A 13,357-nucleotide genomic window follows, 5' to 3' on the forward strand; every position below is an offset into this window, starting at 1 on the left:
ACTGGGATTGCCGGTCTGCGATCCGAGCCTCCGCACTCTGGGAGCGGCTAGAAGTTCGGCAGGTGGAGGGAAGGTGGAGGCCAGAGCACGTGATGCTGCTCCTCGGCAGCCTCTCCCGGGATTTCCTCTCTCAATCCCTTCCACTTGATTGGCTCAACTCGTGCCGAACGCCGAACTGTTCACGGAGTTAAGGTACTGGTAGGTACTAAAACCCAGTCGAAAAGTATGCGAATAGTACGGTAGGTAGTTGAATTCCATGTAGGGATTCGGTCAATGTCCCCGCTACGAGGCTCGGTCTGGGTCTCTATATCAGGAATTGCATATTACGAGAATCGAAAGGCAGTATTGATTTGTAGCTGATTTCTTGACATCGTTATAAGCATCAGTACATCACAAGGTTATGAACGTTCGCTGCATAAATTCCAATTTGGGGCACCAACCAGTCTCCAGACATCTCCGACGCTGCCGGCCACAACCCGGCAATTTACTCCGAGATTTGCTTCCCCTTGACTCGCCTACTAGGTACCGACTTCAGTGCCTTGAGCTCTGTCCCGACGGACTCGGGCCCCAGATCAACGGTAGATCTTGACCCCATGGGACATGTTCCCGGTACTTCGGAGGAGGGCCAATAGCAGCCGCATGATAGACGATGTTTAATTCATCTGGCGACTGCTCAGTCCATCCGGCTGGATTACGATTCGCAGTCCGGCCTCAGGCACGCAACAGGTAGTGCATTTTTAGGCTAGCAATCCCTGCTATACAGTGGCAATCATAATTAGCCCGGTTAGGATCATAAACAAAGCGATAACCCCACTTTTTTACTGACCCGATGCTTGGTCTCGAGTTGAATAGACTCAATGCCATACGAAATGCAGACCAGCAGTTTAGTGATTAATGCGTCGGCTCATAGACAGTACAGTGGTTTGTTCTTACTCCACTCAGGTAGCAGGTTAGTCGAGGCTTATCGTCATGTCAACTTGAATGGAGTAGGAGAACGAGGATCATGCTCTACTCTATATCGGGTTATTCAATATTCAAATGTCGGGACTCATATCTACACAGGAAAAGTATAGGGCAGGCAAGAAGTTCATCCTGACTTATCATCTGTTTAAACATGGAGCACGTGTTCAAGTACTATCAATTGCGAAGAGACGTATCAGTAAGGAAATCTGAGTCTCAACTGCAACTATCCAGATTGACTTCCTGAGCATATTCTTTACCTAGCCTACTAGAGCCATTGCCCTTTTTCTATGTGCTTATCCTCTCAGTAGAATTATAACACAAGCTTGATAGAGCTACTGGTTGGAAAAAGCCAGGTGGGTAAGGAAAGCTGAGCCTCAACTACAACTATCCAGATTGATTTACCTAGTGTGTTGTTTCGCTTAGCCTATTCAGACTATTGTCCTTTATCAATTGTAGCTATTCACTCATCCCAGCCTGGGTGGAGTGGCCCCCCACCTTAGTTTTTAAAATTGTAGAAGTGATATGATCATTGTCCGAGAGATTACTACATTCACTATTTAACACATTGGGTATTGATGACAATAGAACAATAAGGATATGAATGACTCAATCCAGCATCTGATCTCCCAGTTCTCCCTCTCAAACATTTTTTTCTACATTCTGCTTGATCTTATTCCTTGACATCCTCCATATGTTGCTGTCGATCCTCTCCTCGCCCTCATCTAACGAGTATCCTTGATCACAATTGTCAAAATGAGCGACCGGATTCGCCCACAGTACACCATGCTCCAGTCACAGTAAGTACACGAACCAACCGATTCGGGTCTTGAAAGACTGACTTCTGAGATAGGGACCTGAGCTACGACGATATCGCCAAACTCAATCCCTTCTATGAACCATTCATGAAGTTCTGGACAGGCTCTCCAACTAGTGACACGGTTGTTCCATACGATGCTCAGTCATCCGCCTCGTCGGAGTACATTCCTGTTGGAATTGAATCAGATCTGTCACCTCGCCACTCACCTCCGTCGCCCGTGATGCACCAGTCCGAGTTTGACGACACAGTCTGCGTGCTGGAGGCACCGAGCATCACACTTCACAATGGCCGTGGACACCATATCGGCTACCATCCATACTCTGAGCCCGAAGTCAGCCAGACGGTCATGATGAGGCTCAGCCCTAGCCCTCAGCTGTCTCCGACTACCGCAGACTTGACTGGTGTTTCGCTGGTTGGGAACCCCCTGAGCGGAAGCAAGCTTTCACACAAGAAGCTTTTCGGCGAGAACGGCTGGCTGGGGAGCAACGCAGATCTCAGAGAGCTGGCGGGTGACAACCACAAGTCTTTCGGCTTGCGCAGACTGGGGAAGAAATTCAAGATGCATGTTGAAGACCTGGTGGAAGACCTGGTAAGTGGACCACCATGTCACGATGGAAGACCATGTCCTGACATGTCCTTGAAAAAGACCGTTGACCTTTTCAAGGTCAACCTTAGCATCCATTCCTCCGGGCCTATGCCTGAAAGGTATGGACCTGCAAGGACTGTGCCGGTTTCTCTGGATGCTCCGACCCAAGCAAGACTGTACTCGCAGCTGGAGGTTATGATCTGCGTAGTTGCCAACAGGTTCCTCATCGAACAACACAATAGAGGTCTGCTTTCCGGAGAATCCATTTCCAAGGTCACCAAGTACTGGGCTGCAAAGAATCGGCCACGAGTCGTGGAGTTTCACTATGATCAAGCTACCCAGCGCCAGCTGATCTTGTCGAACCTTCGGACTGTTCAATTCAACGGGTCTAGCGCGACCAACCCCGTACAATTGAGAACGAACCTGAACAACTGGAAAGCGATCGGCAAAGAGATGAGCGTTCGCACTTTCTGCGCCCCGGACAGCGCGATTCGGAAGCAAATGTATGACATCCATAAGCTTCTGGAGATGCTCGGAGCGCCCTTGGATACTATGTGTGACTTCGAAGAGTTGCAGATGCAGGCTTTGTTGTTGATGAAGCGCAGCTGAGTCGGCCGGAATATACTATGGTGCAGTGGGGAAGTCGGGGCTACACTTGTGAAATGACGGGGCAGTTGATTCGCCCTTACCGGCTCGATCTTTGTGTTTTGCTTTTCATTTTCGCTGATTTTTAGTTTTTCCCTTTGATGTCTCTCGCGAAAACGGAGTTGTCAAGCGTATCGAATGATAATCTAGAAAATCAATCAATTTCTCTGCCTTTTGATTCCGTCACGCGTGGAATTCTTGGCCGAATGAACGGATTGCCATCATGTGCGGATCAGGGTTATTGCATAATCGGGGATCCTAGCTCGGACGAATAACAGCTTCAAATGACCAACGTGGCTCCTGCGTGACTGCTGTCATACTCGAGTTGATGAGGTGGCAGTTGCGGTCGGGGTTGGTGGTGGTGTTGGTGGTGGTTGTAAGTTGTAAGTTGTAAGTTGTTGTTATGGTGGTTGTTTTGCATTTGCATGGGTGGATGGTTTGTTTCTTTTTCACGTGGGGTCGACGTCATCCTCTCTTCCTCCGCCCATCACCAGAAAACTGGAAGTTGTTTCTCTTTTCCCCCATCGGTTTTTCTCCCTTCATAAACCTCGAGAATGCTTCAAACTTCCAGCGGATGCTTGTCATCATGCGTCCGTCGATATTTTTCCCTTTTACGCTATGACACGTCGACTTGTCCTTGTCTAGACAGATTCCCCTGCCAGTTGGAAGCACTCCTGAGTGCTTAATTCTCCCTTGCTGGCCCTTTCAGCGCGCGCTGCACTGACCGTCCACCCAAAGCTAAATTATTTTTGTGCCACATCGTTTCCATCTTTCCTCGCTCACAGTCTGCTACAGACTTGATCTGACTGGTTTGCGCTAAGTTCTTTAGTACTTAAAGCGAGCTACGCCCACAGGGATAGTGTGCCTATTCTCTGCCATCACAATGGCCGCTCCTATCCATACTTACGGACCTTCATGTTTTCTGGCAGCCGATGCTTCGGATCCTTCCTCATGGCTCTACTCCGAATCTCCTCCGAGCGTACGGCCTCAGTTCTTCTATACCTCTCCGCTACCGATAGATGACCCCTTGACTGCGCTACCCCCTCCAAGTGGTGGTCAAGGATCCGCCAATGCGAAGGCTCCGCTCCAACCTTACTCGGTCCGGGATAACGCTGCTCTGGAAGAAGCCTGGAAGTCGCTACAACGGGTCCGAAGAGAAAGTCTGGTTACGAAAGCCAGGGCACAGGAAGGGCGCGCTTCCAAAAGAAACTCGGGGATACTTGTTCCAGGGCAAGAACCAACAATAAGCGCAGAATGGAAGAAGAAGATGGGACTATCCCTGGGCTCCAGCCTGGAAGACAGCCAAGGGAAGCAGAACACTGCCGTCCCACTGTCTCTGGATGACAGGGCATTGAAAACCTTCAGAGGTCGATTCAAAAACGAGTTCGGAAGCCCCGGGTTGGAGCATGAAGGAAACCGGAAAAGGTCACGTACGCTGGAAACTAACTCGAAGGAGAACTTGAGGCCGACCAAGGTCACTTACAAGGGCAGAGAACCATTTCCTCGGGAAGATACTGAGCCCACGGGAGTCAAACCCAGCGGGGTGCTACGGACGGAGGACGTCGCTTTCGACAGTGGCGATAGCGTCAGCTCCCGGGGTAACACTTCGCGAGATGCAAGTATCAGCGGTTCTCCGTTTATCAGAGCCCCAATTCACAAGCCGCAAAGTCTATTGGGCAGATCCGTAGAGTCGAACTCTTCGCGGGACGCCATTCCAGAATCACCGACGGATGCGACCGCTCACACTGCAGCCAAGCGTTCGGGACTGAGGACAAGCGTCGATAGGGAATCGCTTGAAGAATCAGACGAACCACTCCAGGATTCTGTAGAGATTGACGAAACGCAGTGGAGGATTCCAGTCGGTGCTTCCCGGCTTCACCTTGTCGAATTGCCAAAGCTGAAGGTATAGTACCTTCTATGAACTGTGGGATCTACAAATTGTAACCCTTACAAATAGATGAAACCGATATATTGGAGCCCATTGCACGACATATCGAACGTCGTCCGTGCGACGTGGTTCTACAAGAATACTATGTTGCCAGTTGAGACGGAGCTTGCTAACAAGCTAGAAGATGGGTACCTCTACCTGAAGCCGTGGACTGAGACATGGCAGGACGAACTCAATAGCTGTGTCGAGAACGGCGCTGATGCGGAGCTCAAGGTAGTGCACAGGCTTTGGCCCAAAGAGGACCCAACCCGGCCGTCAACAGCTGCAGCTGCTTCTGATGGTACTCCATCCGCTGCTCATCTGGTGGACCAACCAGAGCGCCCTGACAATGAGCCGTTCGCACTCGATGAAAACCGCGCTGCTGGGGCCACTCCGGCACACACCGAATCTATCAAGCCCTTCTTGAACTCAAGCGTCATCTATGCTGACTGGCGGGAAGCACAGATTTTACGACCCAGTCTTCTTCCGTCTGTATCGCGCGGTCGCAGACCGCTCAGTGCGATTCGTAAAGGCAGACAGATTGGTATCCCTGTAGTTCGCGGCTTCAGCCGGCGATTGTGGGACCGTCTACATCCCAGCAAACCGAGCCCCGTAGAAGTGAGGAACTACCTTCGAAGCACCCAGACTCGAGCTATGTCCACCTCAGGAGAACCGGTATGCTATGCCTGCGCAATAGAAGAATTACGGCCGGCTCCGACGGACCTGGTCCTTGTCATCCACGGTATAGGCCAGAAGCTATCAGAACGAATGGAAAGTTTTCATTTCACCCACGCGATCAACGCCTTCCGCAGGACCATCAATATGGAGCTGAATAGCGAGCCCGTGTGGCCCCACGTACGTTCAGGACACGGGGGGATCATGGCCTTGCCTGTGAATTGGCGCTCAACACTGTCCCTGGATGAGGCCAATCTCGAGTCTCCAGCGGCCGGAGATCCAGCTTCCAATCACTACTCCCTGAAGGATATCACACCGGAGACCATCCCCGCTGTCAGATCCCTGATTAGCGACGTCATGCTGGATATCCCATACTATCTATCGCATCACAAGCCCAAAATGATCCAAGCCGTCGTCAAAGAAGCCAACCGTATCTTCCGCCTGTGGTGCGAGAACAACCCAGGATTCCAGCAAAATGGCCGGGTCCATCTACTCGCACACTCCCTGGGGAGTGCGATGGCCCTGGACATCCTCAGTCACCAACCCACCAAGATCCCCAGATTTGATTTCTCCACGACCAGCGTGCACGGAGACATTTTCGAATTCGATACGAAGAACCTATTCATCTGTGGCAGTCCCGCTGGATTCTTCCTGTTCCTCAACAAGGGTATACCCTCTCCTCGCATTTCTCACCCACAATTATCGAAATGAAAAGAAAAGCCCCAAGCTAACCATTACACCAACCCAGCCAACCTCCTCCCCCGCCGCGGCCGCGACAAACCCGGCTGCGAAGGCGACGACCGTCTCCGCGGCGTCGCAGGCGAAGCAGACACATACGGCTGTTTAGCCGTCGACAATCTCTACAACATCATGCACACCACAGACCGTAAGCCCCCTAGCCCCCTGCCCCTCACCAAAAATCATCCACCCCCACCCCCACCCCTCTCCATCACGCAACTAACCCCCCGGGGAAACAAAAGCAATCGCCTACCGCGTCAACGCAGCCGTGGACAGCGACCTGGCCGCCTCCCTCAAACCCGCCTCCATCCCCACCACCACTTCGACCATCTGGTCCTCCTTCGGCAACGTCTTCCGCTGGTCGAGCACCACCACCAGCAACACGACCATCCCACCTCCTGCCATAACGGCCAAACTCCCCACGCAGGTTGAGCTGGAAACCCACGATTTCACCCGCGAAGAGATCGCCGAAAAACGCATGCTGCTGCTGAACGACAACGGGCAGATCGACTACTACCTGTCCGGCGGCGGTGGGCCCCTCAATATTCAGTACCTGAACATGTTGAGCGCGCACAGCAGTTACTGGACGCTGACGGACTTCGTGCGCTTCGTGGTCATTGAGATTGCGAGGAAGCAGGGGCGGGAGGCGACGTTGCCAGTGTTGCGGGCGGCGAAGAAGAAGGGGTGGAGGGTTGGGAAGGTTTGATGTTGGAAAATCTAGGATTTGGAATTGTGGTGGTTGGGATCGAGGTAAATGGTGAATATGACGGATGATTGTGAGGGTGGAGTTTGGAGTTGATACCCTGGTTTTCCTTAAGTTTTTCCTAATTCTTGGTTAGGAGGTAGAGAGAATCTCTTGGAGGTTTGTTTTTCTCGACTCATCTGTTCGCTTTGGTATTTATGCTACATACTATAGAATGGAGTCGGTCATATTTTCTATGGTGTTGGTAGGTCGGTATCTCCTGACTACGGATGCGGGGAGTTATATATTATTCACTATAATTGTGGGAAGAAGTGACAGACCCTAACAACTCCAATATTTTCGAAGCTTGTCTCTTTTGAACACCCCAAGTAAGCATATGCTCAATACATGTGGATATTTGAGACTGTTTTTGAGGTTGTAACAGTGAGACCGGTAGCTCAAGCCTCCGCCACAACCGGCCCCAACATCAACGCTTCCACCAACGCCCCCTTCTCGACCTTCCCCTTCCCAGGCCGAAGCACCACCAACGCATTCGCACTGGCCAGACTGCCCACTCTCGAACTTCGCTGACCCACGCCATCCACCCCGGTGCTCGTGGCATAGAGCCTCCCATCCGAGCGGGAGGCCGCCACCACCGCCCGGTGATATTCCGTGCGCTTGGGGTCGGCGGGGAACGGATGCGCCAGCGCAACCGACACGAGCGGCAGGCCTAACGACGACGGCGTCATCGGTCCGGATCCGCCTTGTCTGTAACCCATGCCCATCAATTTGTGCAACGAAGGCAGCACGAAAAGGTTGAGCGTGACCAGCGCCGAAGCCGGGTTGCCGGGGAGAGCGAAGATGAGTTTGTTCTGACGTTCTTGCTGCGCGTCCGTCGAGGACGAAGAAGGCTTGAATGGCACAGTGGCGAAGGTGGTCGGTTTGCCGGGTTTCATGGACACGCGGCCAAAGTGGATGGTGCCGCCGAGCGAGCGTTCGATGGTCGGTTTGAGGAGGTCCAGCTCGCCCATGGAGACGCCGCCGGTGGTGATGATCACATCGACGCCGTGGTTGGCGGCCGTCCCGACGCCGCGGAGAGCATCCCGGAGGCGTTGTTCGAGTTCACCGGCCGGGGTGTCGCGCGCGATGCCCAGATCGACCGTCGGGAACCCCCAGGACGTGAGGCAGGAGAGGAGGGAGGGGCGGTTCGAGTCCCGGATCTGCCCACCGGTGAGCTGGCGCGGGTCGTCGTGTTCGACGAGCTCGTCGCCGGTGCTGAGAACGCCAACCCGCGGCTTCTGGTAAATCTTCACGGTCCGCGTACCGGTGGCTGCTAGGAGGCCGATCTCTCCGCCCACAGAGGTGATGAGGTCACCCTTGCGGAGAATGAGGGAGCCGAGGGCGACGTCGCTGCCGGGTTCGCGAACGTTCTCGCCCGGTTGGATCTCGGAGGTCAGAATCTCAACTGTGGCTTCTTCCTGTCCGTCCGGAGTAGAGGTGGCGAGGACGGTGTCTTCGACCATGACGACGGCGTTGGCGTTTGGAGGCAGCGGTGCGCCGGTAGTGATGCGGGCGATGGTTCCGGGCTCCAAGGGAGTGAGTATCCCGCCCTCGTTGGCGTGGGTGATCGAGGCTACGGGGAAGATGCCTCGGGTATTAGGGCCAGACTCTGATGTTGCTGATGCGATTACGGCGTATCCGTCTACGATGCTGGCGCGGTATGCTGGAACCGCTTCCGCCGCGTAAACGTCCTCCGCGATCACGGACCCGACTAAGGCTGTGGTCACAGGGACCTCGATGATGGTGGGTTCAGGCGTGTGCTCGCTGATGAGTTGGAGTGCTTCATCAACGGAGAGCATGGGGTAGGGGGAGGATCGATAGCGGCGGTTCGGCCCTGCATTCGGGTCGTTGGACTGTGGCCGCTCGGAGGGAGTCGTGTGTGCTCTGGGTATAGCGTGGCCATGACCGTGACCATGAGAGTGGTCGTGACTGTGGTCGTGATGGTGGTGGTGATGATGATGATCATGGTTTGTTGGTTGAGGTGAGGCAGATACTCCTGCCTCGGCCTCTAGCTTCTTGATGCCGCCTGCGTGAAGGGCTCTAGAGTTCGCACCAGCCGTTTGGCTGCATGCGTGCGGAAGAAGTTTGATAATTGCTTCCAGATTCTCTTTGGCACCTTTGGGGGAGCCGGGCAGGGTGACAATCAAGGTTTTGTCGCGCACTCCTGCAACGGGTCTCGACATTATCGCAACTGATACCTGTTAGCAGTGATGTCCATGCATACAACACAATCAGACATACACGGTGTAACCTTAAGGGATGCGGCAAGCATGCCATGGCTTTGCTCCGGTCAGTCATAAATATTAAAAATGCAGATTCGAGACATGACTCACACCAGGCCAGACGCATAGCGATGGATCAGAGGCGAGACCGCCTGATCGAAGCGTCAGTGTGAACGATGGCGTCGATGCCAGGGCAGATAGTAGACGAACCTCAGGGGTGATATCCTTAGCTGCGAAGCCAGTGCCACCACTTACACAGATGAGATTGACCCAGTTTGGCCCATCTGCCCAGTCACAGATAGCACGTTGGATGTCTAGCACACTATCAGGGACGATCTTGATGACGGGCTTGTCCCAGGTATTGGGGCCCGCCGTTGACAAGACGTTTGTAAGAGCATCGCCAACTTTGTCTGTCGAAGGATCCTGGGAAGCCGTATCAGACACCACTAAGATTGCTGCTTTGAGGGTAGTGGTATCGGTCATGATGAAAGATAATTGTTGGTTGCTGAGGGGCGAGGAAGGAGAGGGATTATTATATCAGAGATGCTTCCTGTCGGCGGGGAAGAGCGATAAGCATGGCGGAGACACTAACTTAACCGATTAAGACAAGCGGAATCGGCCATCAACGCAACAACTTGGAAGGCATTTACGGAACACACTCAACACTTTATCATATTCCTGCTCACCAGACAATCCAAGCATACTATGCATCTTCATCACTTTTATATTCCCAGGTCAGCCCCGCTGCCAATTACTATACATCTCTTCCCCGTCGCAATATCAGGCAAAGCAGCGAGATCAACAATGCATTTCGCACGCATTGCCAAAACAAAGTTCTACAATTGAATCGAATCCGTACGCCCCGATGCAGTAGATGAAGGATGACAAAGAATAAAAAAGAAGCGACGGCAAACGTGAGAGAAGTCATACAATTCATCCCCCCCGACAACAAGCTCCTACACAATCCTTATACTCTTACGCGGCACCGAAGTCGAGTGCCTTGCCGCCCACCAGAAGACCAACAATCAGTCCGAAGAGACCGAGAACCGAGCTGAAAATCTCGATGACGAGGATCTTGACGAACCTGTTGCGCGTAGTGTTAGCAGCCACTCTTCCAGACCCGGGGTCGGGTTGACGAACAAGCTGGGATCCGCAGCATCGGCCAAAGCTGCACCACTTCCATTGATGCCGACCGAGATACCGCAAATCAGGTTACATGTACCGACCGTGATACCCGCCCAGAACAGGGCGTAACCGGTGTAGTAGTCGCTTCCCGAGAAGATGCCGTCATTGTCGACAAGGTTGAGCTTGGAGGAGAAGACGATTGCCATGATGACACCATAGATAGCAACGACTTCACAGAAGATAATGGAGATCAAGTTCTTCGTCCGGATTCTAGGTGCCTTGACACCACCGCCGACGATGGACGAGCCCGTCAGGAAGATACCCCTAAAAGCCCGTTTCTCAGCATGACGTATGACCGTATCAGATTGAGGGGATTTTCATACCATCCAGCGCCGACGACTGACAAGCCAATGCACATGGCAATTCCGAGGTTGGCCCACGCATAGGGAGATACCGACTCTAAGAAGTAACCGACCTGGGTCGGATTAGCGAGGATTCCACCGCGACTGTCGGCGAGTTTAGCTGTCGCTTACATTGAATCGTTCACCTTGACCGGTCAGGAGCAAATCTAGGTAAAGAGAAGATCATAGTTAGCGCTGGTTCGAAACCTCTATGCAGCTAATGGAGTTGGTTGCCCTACATAGTCCGACCACCAGGAGGGCCACGAACACAACACCGGTGAAATAACGGAGAACCATGGTGGACGTCCCGTGAGTGATATGACCCTATACTTTTGATTGAAGAGAAGGATACAACGAGAGCAGAGGAATAGGAAGAGGGCCTCAGGTATGAGGGATGGGGAGAGGGGGGGGGGACAAGTAGGGAAAAACAAGGACCGTAAGTAGTAAGTCAGTAGGAGCTTCAATAGTGATCGATAGACCCCGAGCCCAGGTGGAACAGCAAGCAAGTGATGGTGGTGGTGGTGGTGGTGGTTATCGGGCCGGGCATTAATCCGGGTAGTCGGTCTACCGTACTGAGTACCCCCGTACAGTACTGTAGTCAGTCACTTACTCTAAGTACTCCTAACTAAGGTAAAGGTAGTTAGTCTAATCTATGCAGTGCAAACCTAACATACTGTCTGTCAAAAGTTCCCCGGACGGACCCATGGGTCAACCCAGTCACTTATTTGTCCATTAGACCTTTAGAGAATCTAACCTTCCTCTGGTACGGGTTGATCTGCTCGCCTTCTCCTCCCTCTTCTCTAACCTAACAATTAATTCCGAACCTCTCGAAAGACTCCGCTTCTCACGACTCTCTCGTTCCCTTTCCCCTGCACCTTCCTTTCCAACTCTCGTCCACCGCCCACTATCACGAATCGATCCTGCGACCTACTTCCGCTACCCCTGATTTCGCCGCTTCAACCACATTTTCGTAGACATGGCTTCCACCTCCGGTGTAGGGTCGTATTCGAACCCTCTGAAGAAATTCAAGTAAGCAGCGCGAACCACGATTGTTCAGCCGCTGCTTGAACCGGTCGCTAATTGGATTGCAGGCTGGTTTTCCTGGGAGAACAGAGTGGTACGAATATCCTCCGCGACAAGAAACCACCCCGCATGTCGTTCCCTTCGCCACGCTAGTCCTGACACTTTTCCTGCAGTTGGCAAAACTTCCTTGATTACGAGGTTCATGTATGATTCATTCGACAACACATACCAAGCCACAATTGGGATCGACTTCTTGTCCAAGGTACCGTCCGTCCGGTCGACGTTGACCTTCCGATAGCACGGCAAGCTTGCATGCCTGCCCGCGTGGTTGTCCGAAACTAATCAGTGCTGTCTATACAGACGATGTACCTAGAAGATAGAACCGTGCGCCTCCAACTGTGGGATACCGCCGGTCAGGAGCGGTTCCGCTCCCTGATTCCCTCCTACATTCGCGATTCGAGTGTCGCCGTGGTAGTTTACGACATCTCGAATGCCAAATCCTTCCAGAACACCCGGAAATGGATCGACGATGTTCGCGGAGAGCGTGGAAACGATGTCATTATTGTCCTGGTCGGCAATAAGACCGATTTGAACGACAAGCGGGAGGTCACGACGGCACAGGGTGAAGAGGAGGCCAAGAAGAATGGGTTGATGTTCATTGAAACGAGTGCGAAGGTCGGCCACAACGTCAAGCAGCTTTTCCGGAGAATCGCCCAGGCCCTACCGGGTATGGAGGGAGAAAGCAACAGAGGGGACAACCAAAGTCGGTTATCCCCGCGAGCCGAACTCCTTTCTTGAACATAGCTTTGCTGACTTTTCCCAGTGATCGATGTTAACATTAGCCCGAAAGAGACCACGACTAACGATGGATGCGCCTGCTAATCACTGGGCTGGCAGCCGCCGACTCAATTTTCTCTTATAACTTCTTCTCTTAGTCTCTTGCCTGAACCTCAATCAGCGGCATGAGATACTGTCTATAATGTTCACCCATCCTCAACATGTACATTTCCTCCTGTCCCCCTTCTTTCGAGTGAATAGCGTGTTTAGATCAAGCTTCAATTTTCTTTCTAAACTTAATTGGACCTATCTTTTTCATTCCCACTTTGTCCCGAAAAGACCCCGATAACCGTAGGGGCCAGGCGTGTGCGTGTCAAGTCCTGAGATTGGACTTGTATTGCGTTCGGCAGGTGGTGTGGGGACACATTAATCAAACCATGTGCCATTTTCATAGAAGCTTGACTGTGCACTGCTTTGAATTCAGCTTCCCACAGTCAATGCAGCCACTACACAGCAACAATGGCGGGTCTACCCAGTTGGCGCGCGGAATCATAGTCATATGATCATCGGTTACGATCTGACCATGGAAAAAGTCTTTTTAAACACGATTATCCCTATTGAATATACTGGCAGTCAGGCTAACTTTTTCATTCCACTGTGCTCCTGCGTCGCAACTCTTGAAATGTGTTGAATGGTGTAAGCAGATGAATTAGGGC

The 13,357-nt window shown here is 52.5% G+C and overlaps 5 protein-coding genes across 5 annotated transcripts; 3 read left to right on the forward strand and 2 right to left on the reverse strand.

The window, feature by feature from the left end:
• The first annotated feature begins 1,487 nt into the window (after positions 1-1,487).
• On the forward strand, positions 1,488-3,412 carry BO95DRAFT_438958 (uncharacterized protein). Its single transcript, XM_025585633.1, has one exon. The coding sequence runs from the start codon at positions 1,866-1,868 to the stop codon at positions 2,973-2,975; it is 1,110 nt and encodes a 369-aa protein (XP_025446282.1). The 5' UTR covers positions 1,488-1,865; the 3' UTR covers positions 2,976-3,412.
• Positions 3,413-3,499: 87 nt separating this feature from the next.
• BO95DRAFT_405342 (DDHD family phospholipase) lies at positions 3,500-7,377 on the forward strand. Its single transcript, XM_025583996.1, has 4 exons — positions 3,500-4,914; positions 4,969-6,280; positions 6,362-6,499; positions 6,594-7,377. Exons 1-4 carry the CDS (start codon positions 3,895-3,897, stop codon positions 7,055-7,057), a joined length of 2,934 nt encoding a protein of 977 aa, XP_025446283.1. The 5' UTR covers positions 3,500-3,894; the 3' UTR covers positions 7,058-7,377.
• On the reverse strand, positions 7,326-9,798 carry BO95DRAFT_405345 (bifunctional molybdopterin adenylyltransferase MobB/molybdopterin molybdotransferase MoeA family protein; the record flags this gene model as incomplete). Its single annotated transcript, XM_025583997.1, has 4 exons — positions 7,326-9,284; positions 9,335-9,372; positions 9,427-9,467; positions 9,526-9,798. 4 exons carry the CDS (start codon positions 9,796-9,798, stop codon positions 7,492-7,494), a joined length of 2,145 nt encoding a protein of 714 aa, XP_025446284.1. The 3' UTR covers positions 7,326-7,491.
• A 178-nt stretch (positions 9,799-9,976) lies between these two features.
• On the reverse strand, positions 9,977-11,378 carry BO95DRAFT_438960 (H(+)-transporting V0 sector ATPase subunit c''). The gene is made up of 5 exons (XM_025585634.1): positions 11,081-11,378; positions 10,974-11,008; positions 10,824-10,915; positions 10,456-10,764; positions 9,977-10,399 (listed from the first exon to the last, which is right to left on the reverse strand). The coding sequence occupies exons 1-5, from the start codon at positions 11,136-11,138 to the stop codon at positions 10,291-10,293; spliced, it is 603 nt and encodes a 200-aa protein (XP_025446285.1). The 5' UTR covers positions 11,139-11,378; the 3' UTR covers positions 9,977-10,290.
• A 175-nt stretch (positions 11,379-11,553) lies between these two features.
• On the forward strand, positions 11,554-12,954 carry BO95DRAFT_438961 (Rab family GTPase YPT6). Its single transcript, XM_025585635.1, has 5 exons — positions 11,554-11,870; positions 11,933-11,958; positions 12,038-12,126; positions 12,225-12,627; positions 12,688-12,954. The coding sequence occupies exons 1-5, from the start codon at positions 11,818-11,820 to the stop codon at positions 12,744-12,746; spliced, it is 630 nt and encodes a 209-aa protein (XP_025446286.1). The 5' UTR covers positions 11,554-11,817; the 3' UTR covers positions 12,747-12,954.
• Positions 12,955-13,357: the final 403 nt, after the last annotated feature.

Source organism: Aspergillus brunneoviolaceus (assembly GCF_003184695.1).
Source record: "Aspergillus brunneoviolaceus CBS 621.78 unplaced genomic scaffold BO95scaffold_7, whole genome shotgun sequence".
Lineage (NCBI taxonomy): Eukaryota > Fungi > Ascomycota > Eurotiomycetes > Eurotiales > Aspergillaceae > Aspergillus > Aspergillus brunneoviolaceus.

What these genes read in the sequence shown, in the direction of transcription:
- BO95DRAFT_438961 (XM_025585635.1), top strand. Translation starts at nt 11,818, where the DNA reads ATGGCTTCCACCTCCGGTGTAGGGTCGTATTCGAACCCTCTGAAGAAA. An exon ending in TTTCCTGGGAGAACAGAGTG is followed by an intron (nt 11,959 to 12,037) that starts GTACGAATATCC and finishes CTTTTCCTGCAG; the next exon opens with TTGGCAAAACTTCCTTGATT. An exon ending in CAACAGAGGGGACAACCAAA is followed by an intron (nt 12,628 to 12,687) that starts GTCGGTTATCCC and finishes GACTTTTCCCAG; the next exon opens with TGATCGATGTTAACATTAGC.
- BO95DRAFT_405342 (XM_025583996.1), top strand. Translation starts at nt 3,895, where the DNA reads ATGGCCGCTCCTATCCATACTTACGGACCTTCATGTTTTCTGGCAGCC. An exon ending in TCGAATTGCCAAAGCTGAAG is followed by an intron (nt 4,915 to 4,968) that starts GTATAGTACCTT and finishes CCTTACAAATAG; the next exon opens with ATGAAACCGATATATTGGAG. An exon ending in CATCATGCACACCACAGACC is followed by an intron (nt 6,500 to 6,593) that starts GTAAGCCCCCTA and finishes GGGAAACAAAAG; the next exon opens with CAATCGCCTACCGCGTCAAC.
- BO95DRAFT_438960 (XM_025585634.1), bottom strand. Translation starts at nt 11,138, where the DNA reads ATGGTTCTCCGTTATTTCACCGGTGTTGTGTTCGTGGCCCTCCTGGTG. An exon ending in GTCAAGGTGAACGATTCAAT is followed by an intron (nt 10,916 to 10,973) that starts GTAAGCGACAGC and finishes AATCCGACCCAG; the next exon opens with GTCGGTTACTTCTTAGAGTC. An exon ending in GATGCTGCGGATCCCAGCTT is followed by an intron (nt 10,400 to 10,455) that starts GTTCGTCAACCC and finishes TACGCGCAACAG; the next exon opens with GTTCGTCAAGATCCTCGTCA.
- BO95DRAFT_438958 (XM_025585633.1), top strand. Translation starts at nt 1,866, where the DNA reads ATGAAGTTCTGGACAGGCTCTCCAACTAGTGACACGGTTGTTCCATAC.